The sequence below is a fragment of the Acinonyx jubatus genome, chromosome A3 (genome assembly GCF_027475565.1).
Source record: "Acinonyx jubatus isolate Ajub_Pintada_27869175 chromosome A3, VMU_Ajub_asm_v1.0, whole genome shotgun sequence".
Classification (NCBI taxonomy): domain Eukaryota; kingdom Metazoa; phylum Chordata; class Mammalia; order Carnivora; family Felidae; genus Acinonyx; species Acinonyx jubatus.
Window position 1 is genome coordinate 41,990,376 of NC_069388.1, and position 24,602 is coordinate 42,014,977.

At 45.5% G+C, this 24,602-nt stretch overlaps 1 protein-coding gene across 8 annotated transcripts in view; it reads right to left on the minus strand.

Annotated features, from left to right (window-relative positions):
- Positions 1-24,602, minus strand: part of BFSP1 (beaded filament structural protein 1) — a 70,117-nt gene that overhangs the window by 24,707 nt on the left and 20,808 nt on the right. For 6 of the 8 annotated variants that reach the window (XM_027069529.2, XM_027069528.2, XM_053200280.1 and 3 more), the window contains exons 4-6: positions 19,086-19,152; positions 15,309-15,893; positions 8,517-8,577 (exon numbers count right to left, since the gene is read on the minus strand). In XM_027069529.2, the coding sequence (XP_026925330.2) occupies positions 8,517-8,577; positions 15,309-15,893; positions 19,086-19,090 (651 nt within the window). In that variant the 5' untranslated portion in view covers positions 19,091-19,152. Of the gene's footprint in view, positions 1-8,516; positions 8,578-15,308; positions 15,894-19,085; positions 20,362-24,602 lie in introns of those variants that run through there. The other 2 variants (XM_053200279.1, XM_027069531.2) reach the window with 2 other exon arrangements.

Genomic DNA, 24,602 nt, shown 5'->3' on the forward strand with positions numbered 1-24,602 from the left:
GTGGCTCAGTCGGTTAAGCCTCTGACTTCGGCTCAGGTCATGATCTTGCAGCTTCGTGAGTTCAAGCCCCACGTTGGGTCTGTGCTGACAGTTCGAAGCCTGGAGCCTGTTTCAGATTCTGTGTCTCCCTCTCTCTGCCCCTCTCCTGCTCACGCTTACTCTCTCTCTCTCAAAAATGAAATAAACATTAAAAAAAGAAGAAGGAAAAAAAATAAATATGTGCCTGTGTGAATTTGGTCCGAAACTTGAGGAAAATTGTAGGGAAGCAGTTAATCCCCACCCAACTCGAACTTCTGAGGGTATTTTATCTACCAAAAAAACTCTGAGTTTCTCTTAAAAGAACTTCAGAGTTCTACAAAATCAACTGGGTCAGTTGGTAAACATCAGAAATGCATCTTAAAGCATTCCTGTTTGCATAGGGTTTATGCAAGTAAAAATGAAATAAGCTATCCTAATACAGCACTGTCCAAGTCTCGGACATAATTTTAAAAATTTCTGGCAGCTACATGGAATAAAATAAAAAGAAATGGGTGAAAGTAATTTTAGTAATATATTTTATTACACCCAATATACCCCACATATTGTCTTTTCATCATGTAAACCCTTCTTTTTTTAAGTTTATTTATTTTGAGAGAGAGAGAAAGCATGTATGCATGAGCAGAGGAGGGGCAGAGGGAGAGAGGGAATCCCAAGCAGACTCCACGCTGTGAGCACAGACTCCAATGTGGGGCTCGATCCCATGAACTGTGAGATCATGACCTGAGCCAAAATCACGAGTCAGACACTTAACCAACTAAGCCACCCAGGCACCACTGTAATCAATATTTAAAAGTTATTAATGAGATATTTTGCATCCTTTTTTTTTTTCAGGCAAGGTCTTTGAAACCTGACTTATATTTTACACTTACAACACATTGTGATTTGAACTCCCTGTGTTTCAATCACTCCCCAGCATATGTGGCTGGTGGTTCCTCAGCTGGACAACGCAGCTCTACAGGATTAATTTTAGGCACAAAGGAGAATCTCATTCTTCCTCGGTATCTCCTCCAGGTTTCTGCCTGGGGGGAGAATGTCCCCAGTGTCTTTCCTCTAATTTCCAGTTACTAAATCCTTCCCTTGGAATAATCTGAAGTCCCTCTATGGGTACCAGGGAGGCCAACACTGAGCAAGCAGGCAGGGAACCCTCAGACAGAAGGAGGGAAGGACCCCAGCCTAGAGCTGGCCCCCTGCCCACTGCCCCTAGACTCCTCTGCTTTCCCCAAGGCTCCTCTCACTCTTTGGCCCTGGAGCCGTCCTCCGCTGCCCACTGGCAGACACAACAGCATAGGGGAAAATCGCACCCTTTGGGAGACCGAAACAGGGTCTGAAGTCTTTTTTTTCCTAATCAGAAGTAAAAAAAATGAACCAAATTACAAGACAAGAATGCATGTTCCCAGGTACAGGGCTCTGAACTCTGAACGGTCTGAACTAAATTCATGTGCAATCTAACTATGGGTGTTCAGTTTCTGGGCTCATTCTTTTGATTAATGAATTGATCTGATCGTTCACTGACTTTTGATGAGCTCTGTCCTCTTGACTTAACGATGGGCCCTCAAATCCTGTGTCCCAGGGACAGTAATGAATATGCCCTTATACAATCAAGGTGTTAATTCCCCAGGGCAAGTGGGCAGGTCCCTTGGAGGCCCTGGTGACTGGCTCTCTGAACTACCCAGAATTATCACCTGAGCCTAGCGAAGCCCCTCTGAGAGAGAAAGCGTGGGGCAAAGAAAGCCTGGGTGACTGTCCAGCAATGGGAAAGGGCTGAGGAACCAGACAGAGCCAGGATAACTTACAGACACCAAAGGGAAGGCAGCCGGGGCTCAAGAAAGACAGAAAGCAGGACAGTCCCAGGAACCTAAACAGCAGGAGGTAATGGCTCTGCCCTCAGGATGACCCAGCTGCCAATGAATTCATCTCTGTGTCTCTCCAGTTCTGGGAGAGGGCTGTGATGGCCATGATGGGTCACAAGACCACCATCTTGACTGATAGTCCTAATAGGACCACAATGATGGGAAGGACGATCAAAGTGTTTGGGGATGCAGCTGTACCCCCTTCAGGAGCAGGGGTTTGCTGTGGAAGTGATTGGGCAGGGCTCAATCCGGGACAGAGTTGGTGGAAGACCTTGAACTGGTCCTTCTGGATATCTTTCTACCCTCCCTACCCACTAATCTCATCCCCAGCCTCTCACCATACCCCCCTCTTAAGACTGCTGAGGAGGAAGCAGGACAGAGAATTCTCACACATCTTCATTTTTACCAAAAACTCATCCATGATTGACCCACAGTCACCAGAGCTGAAAAACTGGGAATACGGTTTCAAGGACACTTTGTGTCATTACTTATAAAGGGATCGAACACTCACACTTTTAGAAATAGAGAGGACCCCGAGATCATTGGTCCTCAAGCGTTTGTTAAGTCACATGTGTCATCCTTCCCACAAAATATCCCAGGATGTCATTGCATAGAGGCAATGCAGAGACGTGTTTCTGGAACAGCATGACCGCAGTGGGGTCCATCCAGCAGCCCTCTTCCCTCAGAGGCCCCTCAGCAGCTCCATGGGCCTGTGGGCTCTGCCAATCGCAGCTCAGAAACTAGAGTCTCTCCTTATAGATGGCCAGCCTGAGGCCAGATCAACCAGTGGGTCATGCAGCTAGTTAACGGAAGTTACCGGGAAACAACAGGACTGGAATCTGTCTCTACTAGTCAAGAGTTAAGTGCTGAGTCTTGACCCCATCCTGCAAGGTGCCTGCCTTTCTTTCCACATCTCCCTCTTAGGATGGTGCCCAAACAACCACTCTCGGCTCCCATCAGCCAAGCCTTTAAAGCTGCTCGTGGTGATAACAGAGGCTAGCCAATATTTGCCCTTAAAATAGGGATTATACAGATGCCTCTGCACGCACATTCTCCTGCTTTGAGGACAGTCATCTGATAAACCGTCCCCCAAATTCCCAAAGGTGAGTAGGTACCTCTGGAATGTGCAGTTGCTGGTATGTTGAGGAAAATTCGTTTGGAAGTGTTTTCTTTTGTTTGCACCAGAACTCAGAAATGTGTGGACGCTGGTGTTTTTATTATGCTTTGGATGCTGTCAGCTGCATTTTCAAAAGCTCCACCAGCAGAAGCATCTAGATTCTTTCCAAATCGAGACACTGGGTCAATAGTCTAATTTTCGAAAACATTCCAACCCTGATGCTGTATGTGTTTGAGATCGAGTGGTTCTCAAAGTGTGGTTACCGATGATGAGGGAAAATGAGAAGTGTACAATGATTCGGGGTGTAAAATATCTGGCAGATCCCAGATGTACTAGGTCAGAATTTCTGCAGTCAGGACCCAGAAATGTGTATTTTAACAAGCCCTCCAGGTGCTGCTGGTGGACATGGGAATTTCAGAATCGCTAATCTAAACCACTTTTTGAGAAAGAAACTAGAGAAATAACTAGACTCCAGCATGCCTCTGAAGAATCAGCCTTGCCAACCCATTCACAGGGATGCCAGAAATCCCTTTAAAAACCCACTGTCTGTATCTTTACCCAGCCTCAAATCCAGCATCCAATCAGCCACCCCCCCCAACCCCAAAAGAAAAGCTGCTCAAGAATGGGTATTCAAGTTCATTGAGATTTCTAGTTAATTAGGATTTAATTAAAAACACTTCAACCCTGGACGCCAAAAACCTTTCCAGAAATTGTAGGTTTGCCTTCCTTCCCGGGGCTCAGGCTGGCCTGGAGGACGGTGCTGAGTATGTTCTAGACTCTGCTCCCTCTCTTCCCACTGTCTTCTCTCCCTGGGCACTCTTCCTGGCTCCTCCTCTCCCCTTCTGTTCTCCCAGCCTCCCCACCCCCAGCCTCCTCCTGAACTCAGCCTTCCCAGTTCCCTCTCCTTTTCTGCCCCGGAAGTTCATCTCCAGCCCCAGAGTTGTTCTCAGGCAAATGAAGGCCTGTAGCCCTGAAGGTGAAGGCATCAAGCCCCACCCTGGTGTTCCCCAAATGCCCTTGCTTCTTACCCTTTCCTGGACAAATTAAAGATATACAAATTGCATGAAAAAAGCGCACCTATGACAGCTTTAGGTGTTTCTTTAAAAAATGTTTTTAAGTGAAAGCATTTAACTAGAACCTACATCATTTTAAAATTCTGGGGATTTTAAAGGAAAATAGGAAAGAAACCTGAAAGCCTCCTTATAGTTTTCTTAAAATAAGCAACATTGGGCATTATTGGGACCAATAACCATATATACACAGAGAGAAAACGGGTCCTGGAGTTCAGCCAAACCCAAATATTTAAAAGTCATCAAGAATTCTTACTACATCAAAATACCTTTGGCCATAGTATGTAAGTGGTATGTTAAGGAATTTATTTTATTTCCAAATGCCTAGCAGAGAGTGGCTTGTTTTAGGTTATGTGGCTGTTACAAATACAGTAACTCTGTTCTGGAGATGTGATTACATGGGCAATATTCACAGATAACAGTCTGATGAAAGCAGCAGCAATCAATCTTGTCAACATACACGGTGATATTTTCCAAACATGGTTCAAAGACCGGGTCAACGGTTTCTCCTGTACCCCATTTTCCATGGCCACACCTAGGGATGAATGAATCTCTTCCACCAGAGCAAAGGAAAGGCGTGCTGAGACTAAGATGACAGTTAAAACCATGTTGATCTGATGCGTGCAGACATTCCAAGATTTGTCCACCAAAATCCTTTATAGGACCAGCCAACAAGACATGAATATACTCTTGCATTTTCACCTTCTCATGTGACCATCTCAATGGACAGAGAACAAGAAGGTCCAGCCTTCCCCTGGCCGGACCCTTCAGTTTCCCTGAGGCAAGGATTGGATACATGTTGTTTATTCCAAGAAGCACTGGAAGGGAGGAAGTGATCCGGGGAAAGGAACAAAAGGCAATAACGCTGTGTAATGAGTAGGTTACTGCCGTGGACAACCAGACCTCAGTCCTGCTGGGGGCACGTGGAGAGACTCAACAGAACTCACCTGTGAACTCTTGCTACAAGGGATGGGGCAGCTGGGGAACACATCCACCCACTCTCACCCCTCAGTGGCCGAGGACTGCTCCTGGGGAGCTAACTGCCTCACTTCCAGCCTATGCCTCCAGCGGATCATGCACATCCCCACAGCCAGAGACACGCAGGAAGCTGCCAGTATGCTCAGCAGGTCTGTGTGACCTCAGGGGTGGCCCAGGGGATATGGACGGAGCACCAACATCAAGTGTGAAGGGGCCATCTTTACCCAGAGACCCTGGCTTTGTGTCTGTCTCCTGAGAGTCAGGGACCGGAGGCAGGGAACCAGCCACGTACACAAAAGACTCCTGACTACACCTGGCTCCTGGCTACGCCTGCCAAGGATGGGCTGTGGGGCTCCTAAGTCACTGAATCTCACCAAGCGTGGGCCTCCTCGCTGGCAACAAAGGGGCTGGACTCGGTCTTTTCTGAGGGTGAAATAAATAACCACACAACTATGCTGAGGCTCCAAGCTAGCGCCCAGGCTTGGCCAATCCCTGCGTCGTGATTCCTGCTACATCCGAGCACCACCTGTACTATTAGTCACTCCACATTTTTCTTCAAACTGACTCATTTTCACTTGCATGCATTTAAAAAGGAACTTTTTGATGTCACCTGCTGTAGAGAAGAGGCAACCATAAAAATAAATTCAGAGCTCCTAAAAAATGGTTTCTCCACGCACCATCTAAAATCACCCCGCACACCACCAGGGCTATGAATCCCACCCTCTGGGGAAACTAAGCTGGCGTCCATCACATCAAGGGCTCTGCGATAAAAACCGCGACAGGCAAGTCACATGCACTATCCTGCCACTTCATTCTTACTGTGTGGGTCGACAGACATCCACTCCACGGTGGTGGCAACTCTTACTGCTCCCGCTTGGGAAATGAAGGAGCTGAGGCTCAGGGAGATGAAGCAGTTCCCCCAAAGTCTCACAGATACGCGACAGTGGCGAGAAGGGTCCTATGATCAAGCTGTTCTCCCGTTTTGGGCTGCACGGCTCACTTTGGACAGAAGTGTCTTTCCCTGGACCCAGGGAAGAGCCACACCGATGCCCTGTGATGGCTCTGGCCCGAGTTGCTGGTAGCATCTTTCCCCAGAACTTTCGTAACCCTTACTTCAATGGGACCCATACTTCAATTGTCCAGACTCCCTGTCACAATATACACAAAGGTGTTGCAGCTGTGGTTTCAGGGGGACAAAATGGTAGGGAGGCCTTTTCCCTTAGTTTTCATGATCTCCACTGCCGTGTTTTTCTTCTGAGAATACGTTATTGCTTTTGTAACAAGAGAAAAACAACAGAAGGCTGGAGCTTCTTTTTAAATTCAGTGTTACTGGGGCGCCTGGGGGGCTCAGTCACTTAAACACCCAACTCTTGGTTTTGGCTCAGGTCATGGTCTCACAGTGAGTTCGAGTCTCACGTAGGGCTCCACGCTGATGATGCAGAGCCTGCGTGGGATTCTCTCTCTCTCTCTCTCTCTCTCTCTCTCCGCCCCTCCCCTACTTGCTCTCTTTCTCTTGATCAAAATAAATAAGCTTAAAAAAATTTTTTTAAATAAATAAATAAATCTTTGGTGTTACTTTCCACCAAAGCTAAAAAGAGGGACTACATTCTGTCTCCCTCTTCTATGAAGAGTGCACACAATGGCACTGCATAAGTGACAACCTCAGAAATAGGTCCCGAGAGAGGTCTGCTTGCAGTGAGGACAAATACGCACAAAGCAAAATGTGGTGGGTTGGGGAGGGGCTGAACTGGCAGCTAAGTGAAGGGTGTCAGGCACCTAAGTCCCTGAAGGTAGTGGTCTGTGGACAAGATGGCAGCCCCATCTGGCAGCCTGGGATCACCACCAAAAACAAGAATGGGGATGAGCTACAAATATGAGCAGAACAGCTGGGCGATGCCTGATGCTACCAACACCCAAATCCCACCTTCAACAGACTTGGGGCCATAGCAACCCAACCCAATACAAGACCAATCATTGAGCCTGTACACTTAGGGCTCTCCTGAAGCACACGCCCACCCCCGCCTTTGTGTTTATATCCAGAGTGTTCACATGTTGGCTGGCCTGAGACTATTCCAGTTTCTATCACTTGGCCTTGGCAACTATTGACAGCAGCTCCTTTCAAAACACAGTGTCCTTGTTTGGACAATGCATTATATGCTCACAAAGGGAAGGACACAGAAGCATCACGTGGTAGATAACACAGACAAAGAAAAGTTCAGTTTCCCTACGTTGTGGTTCTAACTCCCACTGATTAGCAGACTAATCCTGGACAACAGAGGCTGGGCAAAGCCAGGGACTGGCAAACATCCTGAGCTAACCTCAACTATCTGAAGTGGTTGCCTGGGGCTCCAGGTGGAGAAGAATCCTAGGGTCACACATCTGGGCCCAGCAGGGAAAGGTGCTGTGTTTTATCAGCAATTCTGATGAGGAATTATGGGTGTGGAAGGAAGGGAAAGGGGGAAAGCGGCCATGTGCCCGAAATAAGCCACCCTTCAATGGAACAGAGCTCCATGAGCTCAAGACATTTGAGCTCTGAAATTACAGTTATTTGCCATCCCTGGTTTTGCCCAACCTCTGAGATCCAGGATTATTCCATTTGGTAGTCAAGTTCCCCTGGCTAGAGCAGAAAATCCAATCAGTTACGTTGGTGACGGAGGATCTGAAGAAGGAAACTCCCTGCAAAGAACAACCCCACACAACTCTGCAGGAGGGTCCCAGCAAGAAGCTGAGAATCCCTGGTGCCCTCCACATAGCTGCTCTCCAGGCTCCAAGAGGGAAGAGCTTGAAGGGAAATGGAAATTTCTTTGGAAATTTCTTCCTCTGTTCTCTGAGAGTTCCCCTGTAGAAGAGACTCTCAGCCAACAGAACAGAGTTATCCTTGCATCCCAATAACCAAAGCAAGTTTCCTGAGTTTGGTGTTTGGGACCGGTACATCGGAATGGCAAAATCCCAGCTGGTCGCTGTGATGCTGCCTTGTGTTGACAGCCTAGCTGTCATAAGCTTAAAGGTCTCGGATTCTCTGGCAAGACCCTGTGTGTGGTGGGAAAGGAGTATGTGTCTTGGGTATGTGAGTTCACAAAAAGATTTAGTTGAAATTATGAACTCAAGGGGCGCCTGGGTGGCTCAGTTGGTTAGGCGTCCGACTTCAGCTCAGGTCATGATTTCACAGTTTGTGGGTTCGAGCCCCGCGTCGGGCTCTATGCTGACAGCTCAGAGCCTGGAGCCTGCTTCGGATTCTGTGTCTCCTTCTCTCTCTCTGCCCCCCACCCCACCCCGGCTCGTGCTCTATCTCTCAAAAATAAATATTAAAAAAAAAAAAAAAGCAATTAAGAACTCAAGAAAGAGTGACAGCAAAAGAAATAGGCAAATCCTAAAAAGACACAGAGAGGAATGCGCGATGGTCATTTCAGCCATTTAGTTCCATTCTGTCCCTACTCAGACTCACGGATGTGCTCAGCTCACCTTGTTAAGCCGTTCCAGCATTTCTTTTAGGAGCAGCTGACATTCACACTCGTTTTCATACCTGCAAATTGGACACATAAGCAAAAGTTGGGCAGCTTCCATGATTCCATATGTAATGACCACACAATCAGCGTTACAGAGTATATGCTGTCTCTTTAAGGAGAGGTCCTTAACTGGGGCGCCTAGGTGGCTCAGTCGGTTGGGTGTCCGACTTCGGCTCAGGTCATGATCTCACAGTCTGTGAGTTCGAGCCCCGCGTCAGGCTCTGTGCTGACAGCTCAGAGCCTGGAGCCTGTTTCAGATTCTGTGTCTCCCTCTCTCTCTGATCCTCCCCCATTCATGCTCTGTCTCTCTCTGTCTCAAAAATAAATAAACATTAAAAATAAATAAATAAATAAAGGAGAGGTCCTTAAGTTTAAAATAGTAGCTAATGCTGCACCGCTGAGCCTGTCGCTTCCTCACCTTTTCCACAGCATGGCGCAAGCACAGAGTAGTGCTGTGGCCACCATGCACGGGGGTAACTGGGAGCGGTAAGTGAACAGGAGTGCCCCAGCCTGGAGGCCCAACCTCCACCCCCCCCACCCCCTCCACCACCCCCCTACCCCTGCCCAGCCACATCAAGGATAAGGGAATCGTATCTCCACACACTCCTAACCCAAGTACAGCAGTGACACAGAGAATGGGAGACCACCCTACATGACCTACAACAAACACCACTAACCTGTGTTGGGTTGCCTGTACTATTGTGTCTATACATGTGTCCGTTTTTCTGGATTATGCCATTTAATCCTTACAAAACCCTGGAAGAGGGCAGTTACCATTGCCCTCCCCCCACCCTCCCACCACCGGGGCAAAATGAGAAAACTGAGGCTGAGAAACTGGCCTATAACCTTGGGCAGATGCTCAGGGCACTTCACCCTCATCTCTGTGCCTCAAGGCCTGCTCTGGGCCAGTGGGCAGGGCAGGCTGGACAGGCCACAGAGTCAGTGCCCCTGGGGCAGCCCTCGACCTCTGACAGAAGGTGAGTGGGTACATAAGTACCCCAGCCCCGTTGCCCTCAGCTAGGACAACTGAAGTGTCTCTCCATCCGGTAAGTTCGCTCCAGGTTAACTTGCTGAGGGCACTCAGTGTTTTCTGCCTTTCCTTCCTGCCTCACTTCCTCACTCCCCAACCTGTGCTCCTGGAGGTCACCTCCCAAATAAGCTACTTGCCCTCAAACCCCTTTATCAGGCTCGGCTTCTGGAAGACCCCAAACTAAAAGAGGGGTGGGGTCAGTACTCACACTTGAATCTGACACCAAAAACTATGCCCTGATAGCCACACCATGCTGCCTGGGTAGAGCAGGGAAACCCCCCAAATTTAAACATACACAAAACTGATAAAGCAACAGATACTAGGAACAGGTGTATTTTTCCCTCCTAGTCATCTTCTTCCCTGGACTTGCAGAAAATGATAGAGATCAAGAGGCAGAGAGACCACGGAAATCATACTGTTTTGAGAGTTTCCCTCTAGGGGGACTTTCATCCCCTTATGAAAAAGAGAAGGCTCCTTCCCAAATGACTCTGCCCTCATTCCCTATAAGCTGCCCCTAGTATCCATCATGGCCTTCTGCCAAGAGTCAAAGCCCTTGATGTGGGTAGGGGCACAAGGCTGCCTAGAAGGAAGACTACATTTCCCAGCCTTCCTTGCAGCTAGGTGTGGCCATGTGACTAAGTCCTGACCAATGGGATATAAGCATAAGTCTGTGGCAGCTTCCAAATATCTTCCATAAGAGACGCTGTGGGTGTGCCCTTCTGTATCCTTTCCTCCACCCTGCAGAAGGCCAGGCAGAGCCTTCTGAGCCTCAAATACTGCAGAGTGGCATGCTGAATTGCTAGGCCAGACCTTCCACAAGACGGAAACAAATTCCCATCCTGGATAAGCCAATGTCACTTTGGAGTTTACGCCATTTGTGGTTGAAACGAATCCTAATTAGCACTCAGCCCAACCCACAAAGCATAGGTTTCAGGGCCCCTGCACACGCATGCCATGGGCTCAAGTCAAGTACCGAAAGAGGCCTCTAGAAAAACCATGCTGTTGTAGGGCGAGTTCCAACCTAGGGAAAGAACAATCAGGAATATGTGCGCTGCGCACACTCCCAGTCCTAAAGCCACCTAAGAAGCTCAGCTATAACCAGCAAGCAAAACATATTTGTACAAGTCTTACATTTCCCACCAGGATGTCACAGTTAGCAGTGTCTTTTGTGTGTGGCTCTAACGGAGCCAGAAATTCCGTTTTAATGGCTAGTTAGCTTCGCGAATAAAACTGTTAACAAAAATCCAAATTTTCTCATTGCTCTTTCCTGCTAGAAACATCCAAGAATTTCTGTAGCTTAAAAACATGTTTGATAAATAATGCAATAATGTGTTATCGTGGGTAATTTTCATGCTGTAAAGACAAGTCTAGATATTAAAGGCAAGTGATTTCATTATAAAGACTTCATAATAAGAAATGATATGGGGCACCTGGGTGGTGCAGTCGGTTAAGTGTCTGACTCTTGGTCTCAGCTCAGGTCATAATTTCACAGTTCGTGAGTTTGAGGCTCTGCACTCACGGTGCAGAGCCTATTTGGGATTCTCTCTCTCCCCCTCCTGCTTGCTCTCTCTCTCTCTCTTTCTCAAAATAAATAAATAAAAATTTTTAAAAAGTTTAAAAAAGAAATCATGATATATTCATATATATATCCACATAAGCGAATATACAAATGAATTCATAAAGTGAAAAAACACATTGGCTTTAATTACCTGATTGTTTTACATAATTACTTTTGGTTTTTAGCAATTTAGATAATTGACGGTATTCATTAATGTATTTTGGTAGTTTTATTTGTTTTTATTTCATTCTGTTTTATTTAGTCTTCATTTGATGTGCTGAAAACCTGATTTTGAAATTATTCAACTATCCTAGAAGAGAATATGCCTACCAAGGCTGCAATATTTTCACCTGGTTTTGGCTAACCAATAACTCACCTCTGGGATTAAAACCAAATTTGGTGTGTATATACCCCTGCATGCAGGGGTATGGGTATGATTTTTATTACAATTTTCAAATTCCAAGACTTTAGTTGGAATATTAAAGTATCTGCAAGGGGGCAATGGGAGGGAATAAATTAATGGAAATGATTAAATAAATCACAGAGTCTGAAGCTCCACGATAAACATACAACTCAGAACCAAGTAAAATCACCAAAAGATCAGGAAAATTCAACATGGCCGTTCCTTCAATGAGGGCTCAAAGGAGTCCTGTGCTCCCAGCCAAATCTCAGTAGACTGGGGCCTAATAACTAAGCAAAGACCATTTGGGGATCCAGGGTTTCCTGTTGGCCTGTGGAGCTGCCCTGGGTGTCTGAACCAGTGTACATTTCCCTTTGCTTTAGAAAACATGAGCTTCATTTGAATGAGGGTCCTATCTCTGGACCTCACTCCCCAGGAATCCAAGAATGACTTCTCTTCAAGACCCTGTGTTCTAGAAAGCATAAGGTGCGAAAACCCGAGTTCAAGTCCTGCCACCCACAGTTTTGCCATGAAGGGCTGTAACAGGTGGATTTCCAGATCCTTTCTTCCGGCTCCAAATCTATTTTTAGGGATCATACCCAGAAACAGGGCTGATAGGAATGAAATCAATGAGTCTGACTGATTAATATGTTCAGTACACACTGTTGAATATCCTGCCCAAGATTCAGATTAAGCATGTGGAACTCAGGGGCACCTGGGTGGCTCAGTCAGTTAAGCGTCTGACTTCGGCTCAGGTCATGATCTCACAGTTGGTGAGTTCCAGCCTAGCATTGGGCTCTGTGCTGACAGCTCAGAGCCTGGAGCCTGCTTTGGATTCTGTGTCTCCCAAGCTCTCTGCCCCTCCCCCACTTGTGTTCTATCTCTCTCTCAAAAATAAATATTAAAAAAAAAAGTTCTTTTAAAGAACGTGGAACTCAAACATAGAGCACGTTTGGAGAAGACGCTCTGACTACCCTAGACCAGGGGCCCCCAAACCTGGCTGTTCACTGGAATTATCAGTGGAGCTCATAAAACTTAAAATTCCTGGGCCCCATCTGAGGTCCAGGGTGGGGCCTGGACATCTGTATATTTAAATTAGTTTATGTAATTTTAAAATAGATAAATCTCTTACATGATTAGACAAATTTTTTTAATTACCTAAAAAGCCGTTCCATTAAAAGTCTCCCTTCCTATCTCTCCCATTGCCCAGCTCCTACTCTCCTATCCTCCACAGGTAATCAGTGCCATTGCGGTTTTGCATGTGTCTGTGTCCCCTTTTTCCTAATGCAAGCAAAAAATTCTACTCTTCTCCCCTTTTTTTTTTAAAAGTAAAGGATAGTAACATGCTATTCTCTTGTTTTACAATTGGGTAGCATCTCATTGCATATATGAAGCACAATTTGATCTCCTATGAATAGGCATTTAGGTTCATTCCAGGCTTTTGCTAATGCAGATCACACTGCCACGTTGGCATGTATTTTACACCAGCCGGATCATCAAAAAATAAATTCCTTGGGAATGCAAGCTGATGCAGCCACTCTGGAAAACAGTATGGAGGTTCCTCAAAAAACTAAAAATAGAACTACCCTACAACCCAGCGATTGCACTACTAGGCATTTATCCACGGGATACAGCTGTGCTGTTTCGAAGGGACACATGCACCCCCATGTTTATAGCAGCACTATCAACAATAGCCAAAGTATGGAAAGAGCCCAAATGTCCATCGATCAATGAATGGATAAAGAAGATGTGGTATATATATACAATGGAGTATTACTCAGCAATGAAAAAGAATGAAATCTTGCCATTTGCAACTATGTGGATGGAACTGGAGGGTATTATGCTACATGAAATTAGTCAGAGAAAGACAAAAATGATATGCCTTCACTCATATGAGGACTTTAAGAGACAAAACAGATGAACACAAGGGAAGGGAAACAAAAATAATATAAAAGCAGGGAGGGGGACAAAACAGAAGAGACTCATAAATATGGAGAACAAACTGAGGGTTACTGGAGGGGTTGTGGGAGTGGGGAATGGGCTAAATGGGTAAGTGGCACTAAGGGATCTACTCCTGAAATCATTGTTGCACTATATGCTAACTGGATGTAAATTTTTAAAAATTAAAAAATAAATAAATAAATAAATAAATAAATAAATAAATAAATTCCTTGAAGTGGTCCCTGCAGACTAAATACAGGTTCCTGTATTTATAGCCTTGGAGGGTGGGGACAAATTGTGAGTATCCTTTTTTCTTTTTAATAGTTCTTTAGGTGATCTTTTTTTAAATCCCATCCATTTATTTATTTATTTATTTATTTATTTATTTATTTATTTATTTATTTATTTATTTTTGACAGCATGCAAGCACGGGAGGGGCAGAGAAAGAGGGACAGAGGATCTGAAGCAGGATCTCCGCTGACAGTAAGCGAGCCCGATGTGGGGCTTGAATTCATGAACTGTGAGATCATGATCTGAACCGAAGTAGGTCGCTCAACTGACTGAGCCACCCAGGTGCCCCAATTCTTTTTTTTTTTTTTTAAGTTTTATTTATTTTGAGAGAGAGAGAGAGAGAAAACACAAGTGGGGGAGGGGCATAGAGAGCAAGTGGGGGAGGTGCAGAGAGAGAGGGAGACAGAGAATCCCAAGCAGACTCTGTGCAGTCAGCGCAGGGCCCCATGTGGGGCTGGAACTCACATCATGACCTGAGCCGAAATCAAGAGTCAGGCTAAACCCACTAAGCCACCCAGGTCCGCATGCCCCAATTCTTCAAGCGATCTTATCATCTTATTCATTCTGTGGGAAAGGGGGACATGCCCTGGACCAGGGCTCCTGAAGCTTCAAGCTTAACTCCACTTCTAACCAGCTCCCAGATGATGGCAATGCTGCACATCCACAGACCACAATTTGAGCAGCAAGATTCTAGAGGACACACATTGAAATAATTTCTGGGTATCAACTATGATGCGGTAAAGATGATTAGACTCAGCATGCCGAGGCCCTGAATTCCGTGCCGCTGCTGGGACTCACTAGGTGAGTGACCTTGCCCTAAATCTTGACATTGTCTAAGCCTCAGTCTCCTCATCTGCAAAACAGGTGCAGTACCATGTATTACAGGATACGGCTGTGAGGATCAAATAACATGAATATATCTCAAAAACAAAAGGAGCCAGACATACAAGCACGAATCTTTAAGATTCCATTTTTGTGAAATTCCAGAACACGCAAAATTAACCTACGGTGACAGAAATCAGAACACTGGGCGCCTCCCGCTTTTTTGTGGGGAAGGGGTACAGACTGACCGGGAAAGGACAGGAGGGAACTTTCTGGGGTGGTCAAAGTTCCCTGCTTGTTTCCGTAGTTACATGGGTACATACATCATCAAAACTCATTGAACTATGCACTTAAAACCTGTGCATTTTTTAAAGATTTTATTTTTAAGTAATCTCTACGCCCAACGTGGGGCTCAAATTTACAACCCCCAGATCAAGAGTCGCTGGCTCTACAGACTGAGCCTGCCAAGCGCCCCGAAACCTGTGCGTTTTACTGCATGTAAATTATAGCTACATTTTAAAGCACATTACAGACAAATGATGCCGTTTCGTGCAAACCGTGAAGTGCCATCGGAATGGAAGCGGGTTCTAGGTGGGTGAGAGGCGCGGTAGTGCGCGCGCCCTCTGAGGGGTGGAAGTCCTGGCGACCGCCCCTACCCTGCCTCCGCTCACCCCACCCCCACCCCCCTTCCGGGCCCGCCGCTTACTTGCAGCGGAACTCGTCGAGCACGCGCTGCGCCTCCGCACCCTGGCGCTCCAGCCGCGTGCGCTCGGCCGCCAGGTCCCGGGCGCGCTGGAGGTTGCCCTCGACGTGGCGGGCGAGGGCGTCCTCGGGGCCGGCCAGCTCGCCCAGGCGCTGGAAGGCGTCCAGCTGCCGCCGGAGGACGGCGTGGCGCTGCTCGAGCGCGCGGGCCCGCTGGACGTGAGCAGCCACGCGCTCGCCGAGCCCCTGCAGCGCGGCCAGGCTGGGCGCCGCCGTCCGGCCCTCCGCCAGGCTATCGGGCTCGGCGGCGCGCGGCGCCTCCTCGGCGCGCTCGTACTGCTCCTTGCGGGTCTGGAAGACGTAGCTGCGCCGGTACATGGCTCCGGTGCGGGCGAGCGCGCGCGAACCGGCTCGGGGAGGCTGTGCGCTGGGGCGGAGGGCCGCTAAATAAACATCGGGGGGGCCCAGGCACGCTGCTGGGACGTTCCAGAGCCGATCAGCTGTTGAGCTCAACACGGCGCCCAGCCCCCGGAAGAATAAAAGAGCAGCAGGCCTGCTTTTGTGCGCCGGATTAGCGGACCATGCAGCTCTGGGGGTTGGAAGGTTAAATTGGGCCATGAGGTTTTTGTTCTGGGATTGTTAAAGCCTGTCGCTTTATGATTGAATGGGGGGTCAGGAGGACAAGAGAGGCAGGACTGCTTCCTCTGGGAATTGTGAAGGAAGCCCAAGGGAGCTTGTTAAACTTGGACTAGCTCAAAAGCCCAGGGACCCTCGCTTTGTCTCCTCTTTTTCGGTCAAGCTCTCAATTACAGGCCTTTTCAACAATGCCATTTTTTTTTCCGATCTCTTCAGCAATTCTTTTGCATAATTACAACATGACATTTAGGAACCCTCCTTATGTTAGGGGTTCTTAACCACGGATGCAAAATAAATGGCCATCTCATAAAATTGTGATGTGTGCGGCAAGTAAGTTTTACTAATACCTATGCATCTGCGTTAGGAAAACATTCTTTGTACAACAACTTAAGAAGCAAATGCACGGTTATCATTATAATGTTACCCTTGCTCCCGTGGATTCCGCCATCCTTTCCTGAGTAGAAGCAAGAAGCAAGTAGAGTTCCATCAGGATATTGGCATAACTGATTCTTTACACTAAAGAAAAAAACCCTCACAGCCTAAAAGATTTAGTAAATTGGCCAACTCTCAATTCGAGAATATAAAAGAATTTTTTGCCACTATGTTTAATTTTAATTTGTATTGTGGAAATAACAAAGCTGGGGTTTAACAAATTTAAAAGTAAATTGTGGGTGTTGAAGGAAACTAATAGCATTTGATGAGAATGATCCAACATATGACTATTTTGTCATGTCTCCAATTTATTTTTTTATTTTTTGAGGGGGGGGCACAGTGAGTGAGGGGCAGAAAGAGAGAGGGAGAGAGAGAGAAGCAGGGCTCCCCTGAAGTGGGGCTTGTGTGTTTTTTTAACCAAATGGGGGCTCGTGTTCACCGGAAGTAGGGCTGGAACTCACCTGATTAAGGACTCAAACTTAGGAATGGTGAGATCATGACTTTAGCAGAAGTCAGTTGCCTAACCCACTGAGCCACCCAGGTGCCCTCCAATTTTTTTTTTTTAAGTTTATTTTTATTTACTTTGAGAGAGAGCGAGATAAAAAGCAAGCAGGGGAGGGAAGAGTGCGAGGGACACAATCCCATTCAGGCTCTACCCTAACAGCACAAAGCCAGATGCAGGGCTTGAACTCAAAAAAAGTGAGATCATGACCTGAGCCACAATCAAGAGCTGAGCATTTAACCGAAACAGCCAGCCTCCCAGGTGCCCCAAGTCTCCGATTTAAAAATCATTATCAAAAAGGTTGTTTTCCTAAAAAAAGGATTCAGCTTAGCAGTGCCATATAATTAACAACTATATGGATTGCACGTAATTACATAATTATATTACAAATTAACCAAAGTTATACCAAAGTTCGAGAAAAGGACACAGATCTTTGATGGGTTTTATTATTTCCCCAAAAAGACTGTAAGATAATGGAATGAATTCAGTTGAGAGTGACTCTAAGATAAGGCCCAGAGTTGTGGTGGTGCGGTTATTGTTCTATTTTCTTTTCTTAAGGCATTTAAAAATAGATGTTATGATCAAATCAAGGAGAGCCACATGAGTATTTTTGGTAGATACACATGTATCATGCTGATGGCATGGTAAATTGGTTTCCGGCTTCCTAGAGAGCAAAACCAGCACAGAACAAAGAAAGGATATAAAAGCACTTGTTCCTTCTGACATCAGGTATTAGTTAAATATTGCTACAGCACAAACTGACCCCAAAACTAAGTGGCACACAAGAAGAAATATTTAGCGCTGCACTCCCAGATCGGCAGGTCAGCTGGATAGCTCTCCTTCGAGCTGCAGATCTTTCAATCTGCTAGGGGAGCTGTGCTCCAAATGTCTCTCTTCCTCCTAGAACTAGTGATGACAAGAGGAGGAAAAGAAGCCCAGCCACACAATCTCTTTCCAAGCCTTTGTTTGCATCCTGTCCATTAACACCCCTTTCATCAAAGCAAACCAGGTGGCCACAGCCAAAGTCCAGAGGCAGGGAAGAGGCACCGCCCACCCCCAGGGCCATGGCAAGGGTGCGGGTGTGTAACTGTCACACTGCAGTGAAGAACTGGGACCAGAAACTCCATCAACCACACACAGTAATCCCATTTGAAAGAAAAAATAGATATCCCAGAAACAAAACAAAGGGAAAAAATATCATTTCAATTTAATCCAGTGGAATAAACACTTAGAAAATATTTACTCATAAAGCGTGTCTCAGGGAGAGAAATATTGAACAAGGTCAAGTCCCTCCCTACCCTCAAGGTGCAGGGAGACAAATTCCTACTCAACTAATTCAAGACACAAGGAAATCTGGAATAAGTTCTAAAATAGAGATCTTCCCAAAATGTGATTGTACCTAAAGCAGAAAGTTAAAGAGAAGTTAGAATTTCAGGCAGAACAGCATAAACAAGGTGTGAGAACAACTGGAGGAAGGTGCAGTAAAGGGAGCCGTGTGCTTCCTGGGCGTGGTGAGCCTGAACTGAGGAGAGCTTGGCAAGAAGGGTCCCAAAAAAGGAAAGTTCGAAGGAAGGGCTGAGCTTCCCATCAGCTGCGGTGGCTTGAATGCGGGCATCATCTCCACAACTTCTCCCAAGCCCTACCAAAAATGGCAGCAAAGAATTTATTTTTAGACGAAAACTCCACAAAAATAAGGAAGAAAAGATCACAGTGGACAAGATATACCAACAAATTTTCAGAGGGCTGAACGGAGAGATTAGTGGCAACTGACTTAATGGAGTGAAGCAAGCTGACACCTACATGGGGCAAAGGGCACTGGGAAAGGAAAATAAGATGGTTCACCTAGAGGAGTCTCAGAAAAGCTTACGAATTGGATGTACCAGGGGCGCTTGGGTGACTCAGTTGGTTAAGCATTCAACTTCAGCTCAAGTCATGATCTCACAGCTGGTGAGTTCCAGCCCCACGTCAGGCTCTTGTGCAGACAGCTCAGAGCTTGGATTCTGCTTCAGATCCTGTGTCTCCCTCTCTCTCTGTCCCTCCCCCAACTTGCACTCTATCTCTCTCTCTCTCAAAAATAAATAAACATTAAAAAAAAAAAAAAAAGTAACTGGATGTACCAGATACAACAGAAGGTGGGGGTGAAGGGTAGCGCTGAAAAGCCGTAGGGTTAGCCCAGGGCCCAAGAAGCAGTTAGAATTTCAGATCGCCTACCCCATTCCTGTGCAGCCTGGCAAAGCTGAGTGAAACTGAATGGGAGAGGTCTTGAGTTGAAAGTCACCTAGTTGAAACACAGCTAAGGACAGGATAAGACCATACTGGAACAAAGGAATTAAGACAGTGGATGCATCATGAAAGATGAGCTGTACAATCTCCATCTCTCCATTTACCGCTTCGCTTCTCTTCTAGGATGCTGGTCACCTGGCATGTATTTCCCTGGGGCAGGAGAAAATTCTCTGGGGAAACTGAGTGACTTCGGAGAAAAAAAAATCATCAGATACTGAATTTGGAATATGGACTGACTGGCTTTTGGTTTGAACACGGAACACGTTTGTACGGTCCAACGTAACCCAAGCCGTTGATCATCAGACTAAGACCCATTTTATAATGAAGTTTTACTTGTGACAGCATAGGATTTTTAAATCTCTCTTTCTCACCTAGATTTTTGTTTTTGAAAGTTAGTATTTTTCCCTAAAAGGATAGATTCCCTAGATTTGTATACTTTGCCCTGTCCTGTACCAGGGCAATGGTATTATCATGATATCCTGCTCCGCTCTGTTGATGCAGAGTGTAAAAGTGTAAATATTTCCTATCGGAATGTTACTATAATTAGTTGGGTTTTCCTCTCACAGGAGGAAAGAAACTAAGCTGGTGTAGTTAGCTTCTTCTGTGGGACCTCTGGCTGGTTTGTGACTTTGTGACTTGTTCTTGAATCCTGTTTTTTAACTGGCCATAAAGTATGACAATGAGCACTAATCGACAGCTGGATTCCCTCTCTCCTGGTCATTTTAGTTTGGGCTCCCCTGAAGCAGACCCTGAAACAAGAGTTAAAGTGCAAGTAGTTTATCTGGAAGGTAATCCCAGGAAGGGCCTGCAAGGAGGCAGGAGGGAGACAAGGAAGGCCAAACACGGTTTGTGATAACAAGCCAGTCACCGTGCTGCGGCAGACAATGGGGGTCAGTCGCACTGGAAACTCTGGGAGATAGCTCAGTACAGGCACCTCAGAGCCACCCCACCCAAGGGTGAAAGAGCTGGAGATTTACCCACCACTCTCAGGGCCCGAGGGCTGATCACAGGGCATTTCTGGTCTGCCACAGGCAGCCAAAGTAGCTGAGGTTAGCTTTTGACCCCACCACCTTAGCAAGTGACCTAGCCAGTCAGGTTCCAGTATGGACACCGGGCAATGGGAATAATCACTTACAGGAAGAGGCTCGTCATACATCTCAATTTACCTGAGATGATCCATGTTTACGCATCTATCTCGGCACAAGTATAGATAGCACCCTGCTTCTGTCTCTCTCTGTCCCAAAAATAAATAAACGTTGAAAAAAAAAAATTTAAGAAAAAGGGGCGCCTGGGTGGCGCAGTCGGTTAAGCGTCTGACTTCAGCCAGGTCACGATCTCGCGGTCTGGGAGTTCGAGCCCCGCGTCAGGCTCTGGGCTGATGGCTCAGAGCCTGGAGCCTGTTTCCGATTCTGTGTCTCCCTCTCTCTCTGCCCCTCCCCCATTCATGCTCTGTCTCTCTCTGTCCCAAAAATAAATAAACGTTGAAAAAAAGAAATTTAGATAGCACCCTCTTTTATTCTCAAGAGTTTCTTGGTTTGTCTAGGAATGCTGCCTCTCTTATTCTGGCCCACGTGACCTGAATGTCTAGCCTGAATCTAATCATAAGGAAACATCCACGCAAACCCAAAATAAGAAACATTCTATTAATAAAAATAGAAGGGGATGATATTCTTCCAAAATGTAAATACCAGAAAAGAAAAAGAGAGACTAGAGAAATATTCCAGATGAAAGGAAACTAAGGAATCACAGCATCTACATGCAATACTGTTCCTAGACCCCATCCTACATTTGGAAGAGAAGAAAGTGCTATAAAGGTCATTGCTAGATCCCTTGACAAAATTAGACTATGGACACTCAATTAGGTAAAAGAATTGTGTCAATGTTAAATTCACTGAAGTTTCTGACTATAGCACAGTTAAGTAAAGTGATATCTTTATTCTTAGAAAATATATTCTTAGCCATCTAGGGGTGAAACACATGATGTATGCAACTTACTCTGAAAAAATGCTGAAAAGCAAAATAAAATAAAATAAGTTCTGAAAAGCACGACATGTGTAAATATAAACATAGACATAAACATAAAAATGTATGGAGAAAGAGAGAGAAAGGAGATGAGGCAAAATAGTGACAATACGTCAATCTTGGTAAAGGATATATGGGTGTTGTATAATCGCAATTTCTCAAAGAAAGTTGGAAATTACTTTCAAAACCGTTTGTGGAAATCCCAATCCTCTTCTATGTTAAGCATTTTGCAGTGTAGGCATTTAATAAACATCACTTCCTTTACCTTATAGCCATATATATGTGTGTAACAGCAAAGAGAGAAAGAGAAGGACAGAGAGGAAGATGGTTTAGCCAACTGTGTAGTAACAACAGGAGAAAATGGTCTATAACCATTATAAGCATGTGGAAGACATGATGATATAAGTGAGAATGTTTATAACAAACATGAAGGGGAGCAGAAAAACAAAATACCAGATGCATGGTGATGACAGTCATCTAAGAACACATATATGTACATAATCGGATACTCGTGTCATATACCAGGTTTTATATTCATCACATCTTATTGTCATTTAAAGCTAATTGCATATATGGTGCTTCTTAAAATTTTTAATTAGCATTCTTGATTAAAGAACTGAACAACTATTTTAAAAGCCTGAGTAAAATAGGCATAGATGTTTGCCTTTTAGTCAACTTCATATTCTACAACTTTGAGCTTTCTCTTTCAGTTTACATACATCCTGAGTTTGCTGTGGGCTTTTTCCAGACACAAAGAGTAGTATAGAACATTCATGTAAATGCCGGGTCTCTGCTGTTTTCTAGTTGTGTGGTCTTGAACAATTCAGTTAATCTGTTTTCTAAAATGATGGATTTGAGCAAAACAATCTCTAAGATCTCCTTTCTGCTTGTTAGGGGCCAAATTGTGTCCTCTAAAATTCACGTTTTAGGGGCACCTGGGTGGCTCAGTCAATTGAGCATCTGACTTTGGCTCAGGTCACTATCTCACGGTTCATGGCTTTGAGCCCCATGTTGGACTCTGCTGACAGCTCAGAGCCTGGAGACTGCTTTGGATCCTGTATCTCCCTCGCTCTCTATCCCTGCCCCCCCCAAAATAAATAATAAACATTAAAAAAATTAATAAAGAATAAAAATAAATAAACCACATTTTAGTCCTAACCCCCAGGGCCTTAGAATGAAACCGTATTTGGAGATAGGGCCTTTAAAGAGGTAATTAAGGTAAAATGAGGTCATATGAGTGGGCCCTAATCCAGTGTGACTGGTGTCCTTATAAGAAGAGTAGATGAGGACACAGACATACATACAGAGAGAAGACCATGTGAGGATACAGGGAGAAGGTGGCCATCTGCAGCCAAGGAGAAACCAACTCTGCCGATACCTCGGTCTCAGACTTCAAGACTCCACAGCTATAAAAAAAAAAAAAAGTGAATCTCTGCTGTTGAGGCCACCCAGTCTGTGTTTCTTTGTTATGGCAGCCCAAGCAAACCGATATACTGCTCTAACATTCTGATTCTTCCGTTTGCTCTTCTTTTATAGGCCATCCATTTCCCAGGATATATAAATGTCTGCCACAAGAGGGCCACTCCGCCCTCAGAGTGAACACCCTGCCTCCTGGTCGCCCAGAGAGCGATTGTTGATTGCAAAGCGGACAGAAGGACGTGCAGATGAACAGCCTGAAGCCTTTCCACAAAACTGGATCGACCCCAAAGACAAGCCATCCTGGAAAGCTTCATTTCCAGTAGGGTGATCAGCAAACCCAAGGGAAAGGGCAGACCCCTGGCTCCCCAGCCCCTGCTCTCTTAGGGTGGCCTCCCCATCAGGCCCCAGCCTTCATAGTATGCTTAGCTACCCTGTAAGTGATGAGTCCGCATGAAGAGTAATAACAGATGGGGAAACATCAGAAGCAAGTCTCAATCTCCAGCTGCACACACACGGATAACTATGAAGACTTCCGGGAAAGTAAAGCCGCAAATTCAAACACTATCAAAGGCAGGAGGGCACTGAGCACCAACCAGCCTTTCTCAGGGTCTGGTACAGAAACTGAAGTAAGAATCAACAAACCCAAATTTGTTGGATGACAGATATGTTCCTTGGGCTTTTCGACTGATGGGCACCAGGACAAGGCATGACAACTAAATGCAACGCACAATCCTATACTGAATAGGATTTTAGACTAAGAAAAAAAAGCTATAAAGGATTATTATTGTGATGATCGGTGAAATTTGGATAAGGAATACAAATTAGATAATAATATTACAAGTGTTGGGGCACCTGGGTGGCTCAGTCCATTAAACGTCCAATTTCGGCTCAGGTCATGATCTCACCATCATTGGTGGGGTCGAGCCCCACACTGGGCTCTGGTCAGCACAGAGCCAGAGCCTGCTTCAGATTCTGTGTCTCCCTGTCTCTCTCTCTGCCCCTCCCCTGCTCGTGCTCTCTTTCTCTCTCAAAAATAAATAAACATTCAAATAATAACAATAATATTATTACAAGTGTTAAAATGGCTGCTTTGGGGGCGCCTGGGTGGCTCAGTCGGTTAAGCGGCCGACTTCGGCTCGGGTCATGATCTCGTGGTCCGTGAGTTCGAGCCCCGCGTTGGGCTCTGTGCTGGCAGCTCAGAGCATGGAGCCTGTTTCAGATTCTGTGTCTCCCTCTCTCTGATCCTCCCCTGTTCATGCTCTGTCTCTCCCTGTCTCAAAAATAAATAAACGTTAAAAAAAAAAAATTTTTTTAAAAATGGCTGCTTTTGGTAATTGTACTATGGCATGTAAGAAAATGACCTTGTTCTTAGGAAATACATGCTAGTTTAAAGAATAATGAGTCACAGTGTCCAATTTACCCTCATTTGGTCAGAAAATAAGTAATATACATGCATATACAATACACACGTATAAAAACAAATACAGAGAATAAAAAAGCAAATGGAGAAAAATGTAAATAATTGGTAGGTTTGGGTAAAGGGCATATGCAACGTTTCTATAAATTTGAAATTATAACAAAAGAAAAATCACTCCCCTCCCCAAATCCCAAACACCTCTGGGAAAATTGTGCTGAGAATAGATATTTCTTAGTAACAGCAAGAAAATACAAAAATGCTCCTTGCTCCTTTGATTTATGAGATGGTATCATGGTCTCAGCAACCAGGGTTTCACTGATGATTATGGTGGGAGTTTAACACCACTAATAATGAAGGGCTTTTGAAATACATGTGGACTTACCTTCCCTGAACACCAGACAATGGGGCACTACCTCGGAATGTCTCTTAGACATTGCTACACCTGCTCATTCATCATCATTCTGGTCATACATGAAAAGTGACCATACCCATGACCTCAGGGACGCAGAAATGAGTCATTGTCCCAGCAGGCGCCATCCTCAGGACCAAGTTTGGAGAAGGCTCTTTCACAGTTATAATTTCTTGTG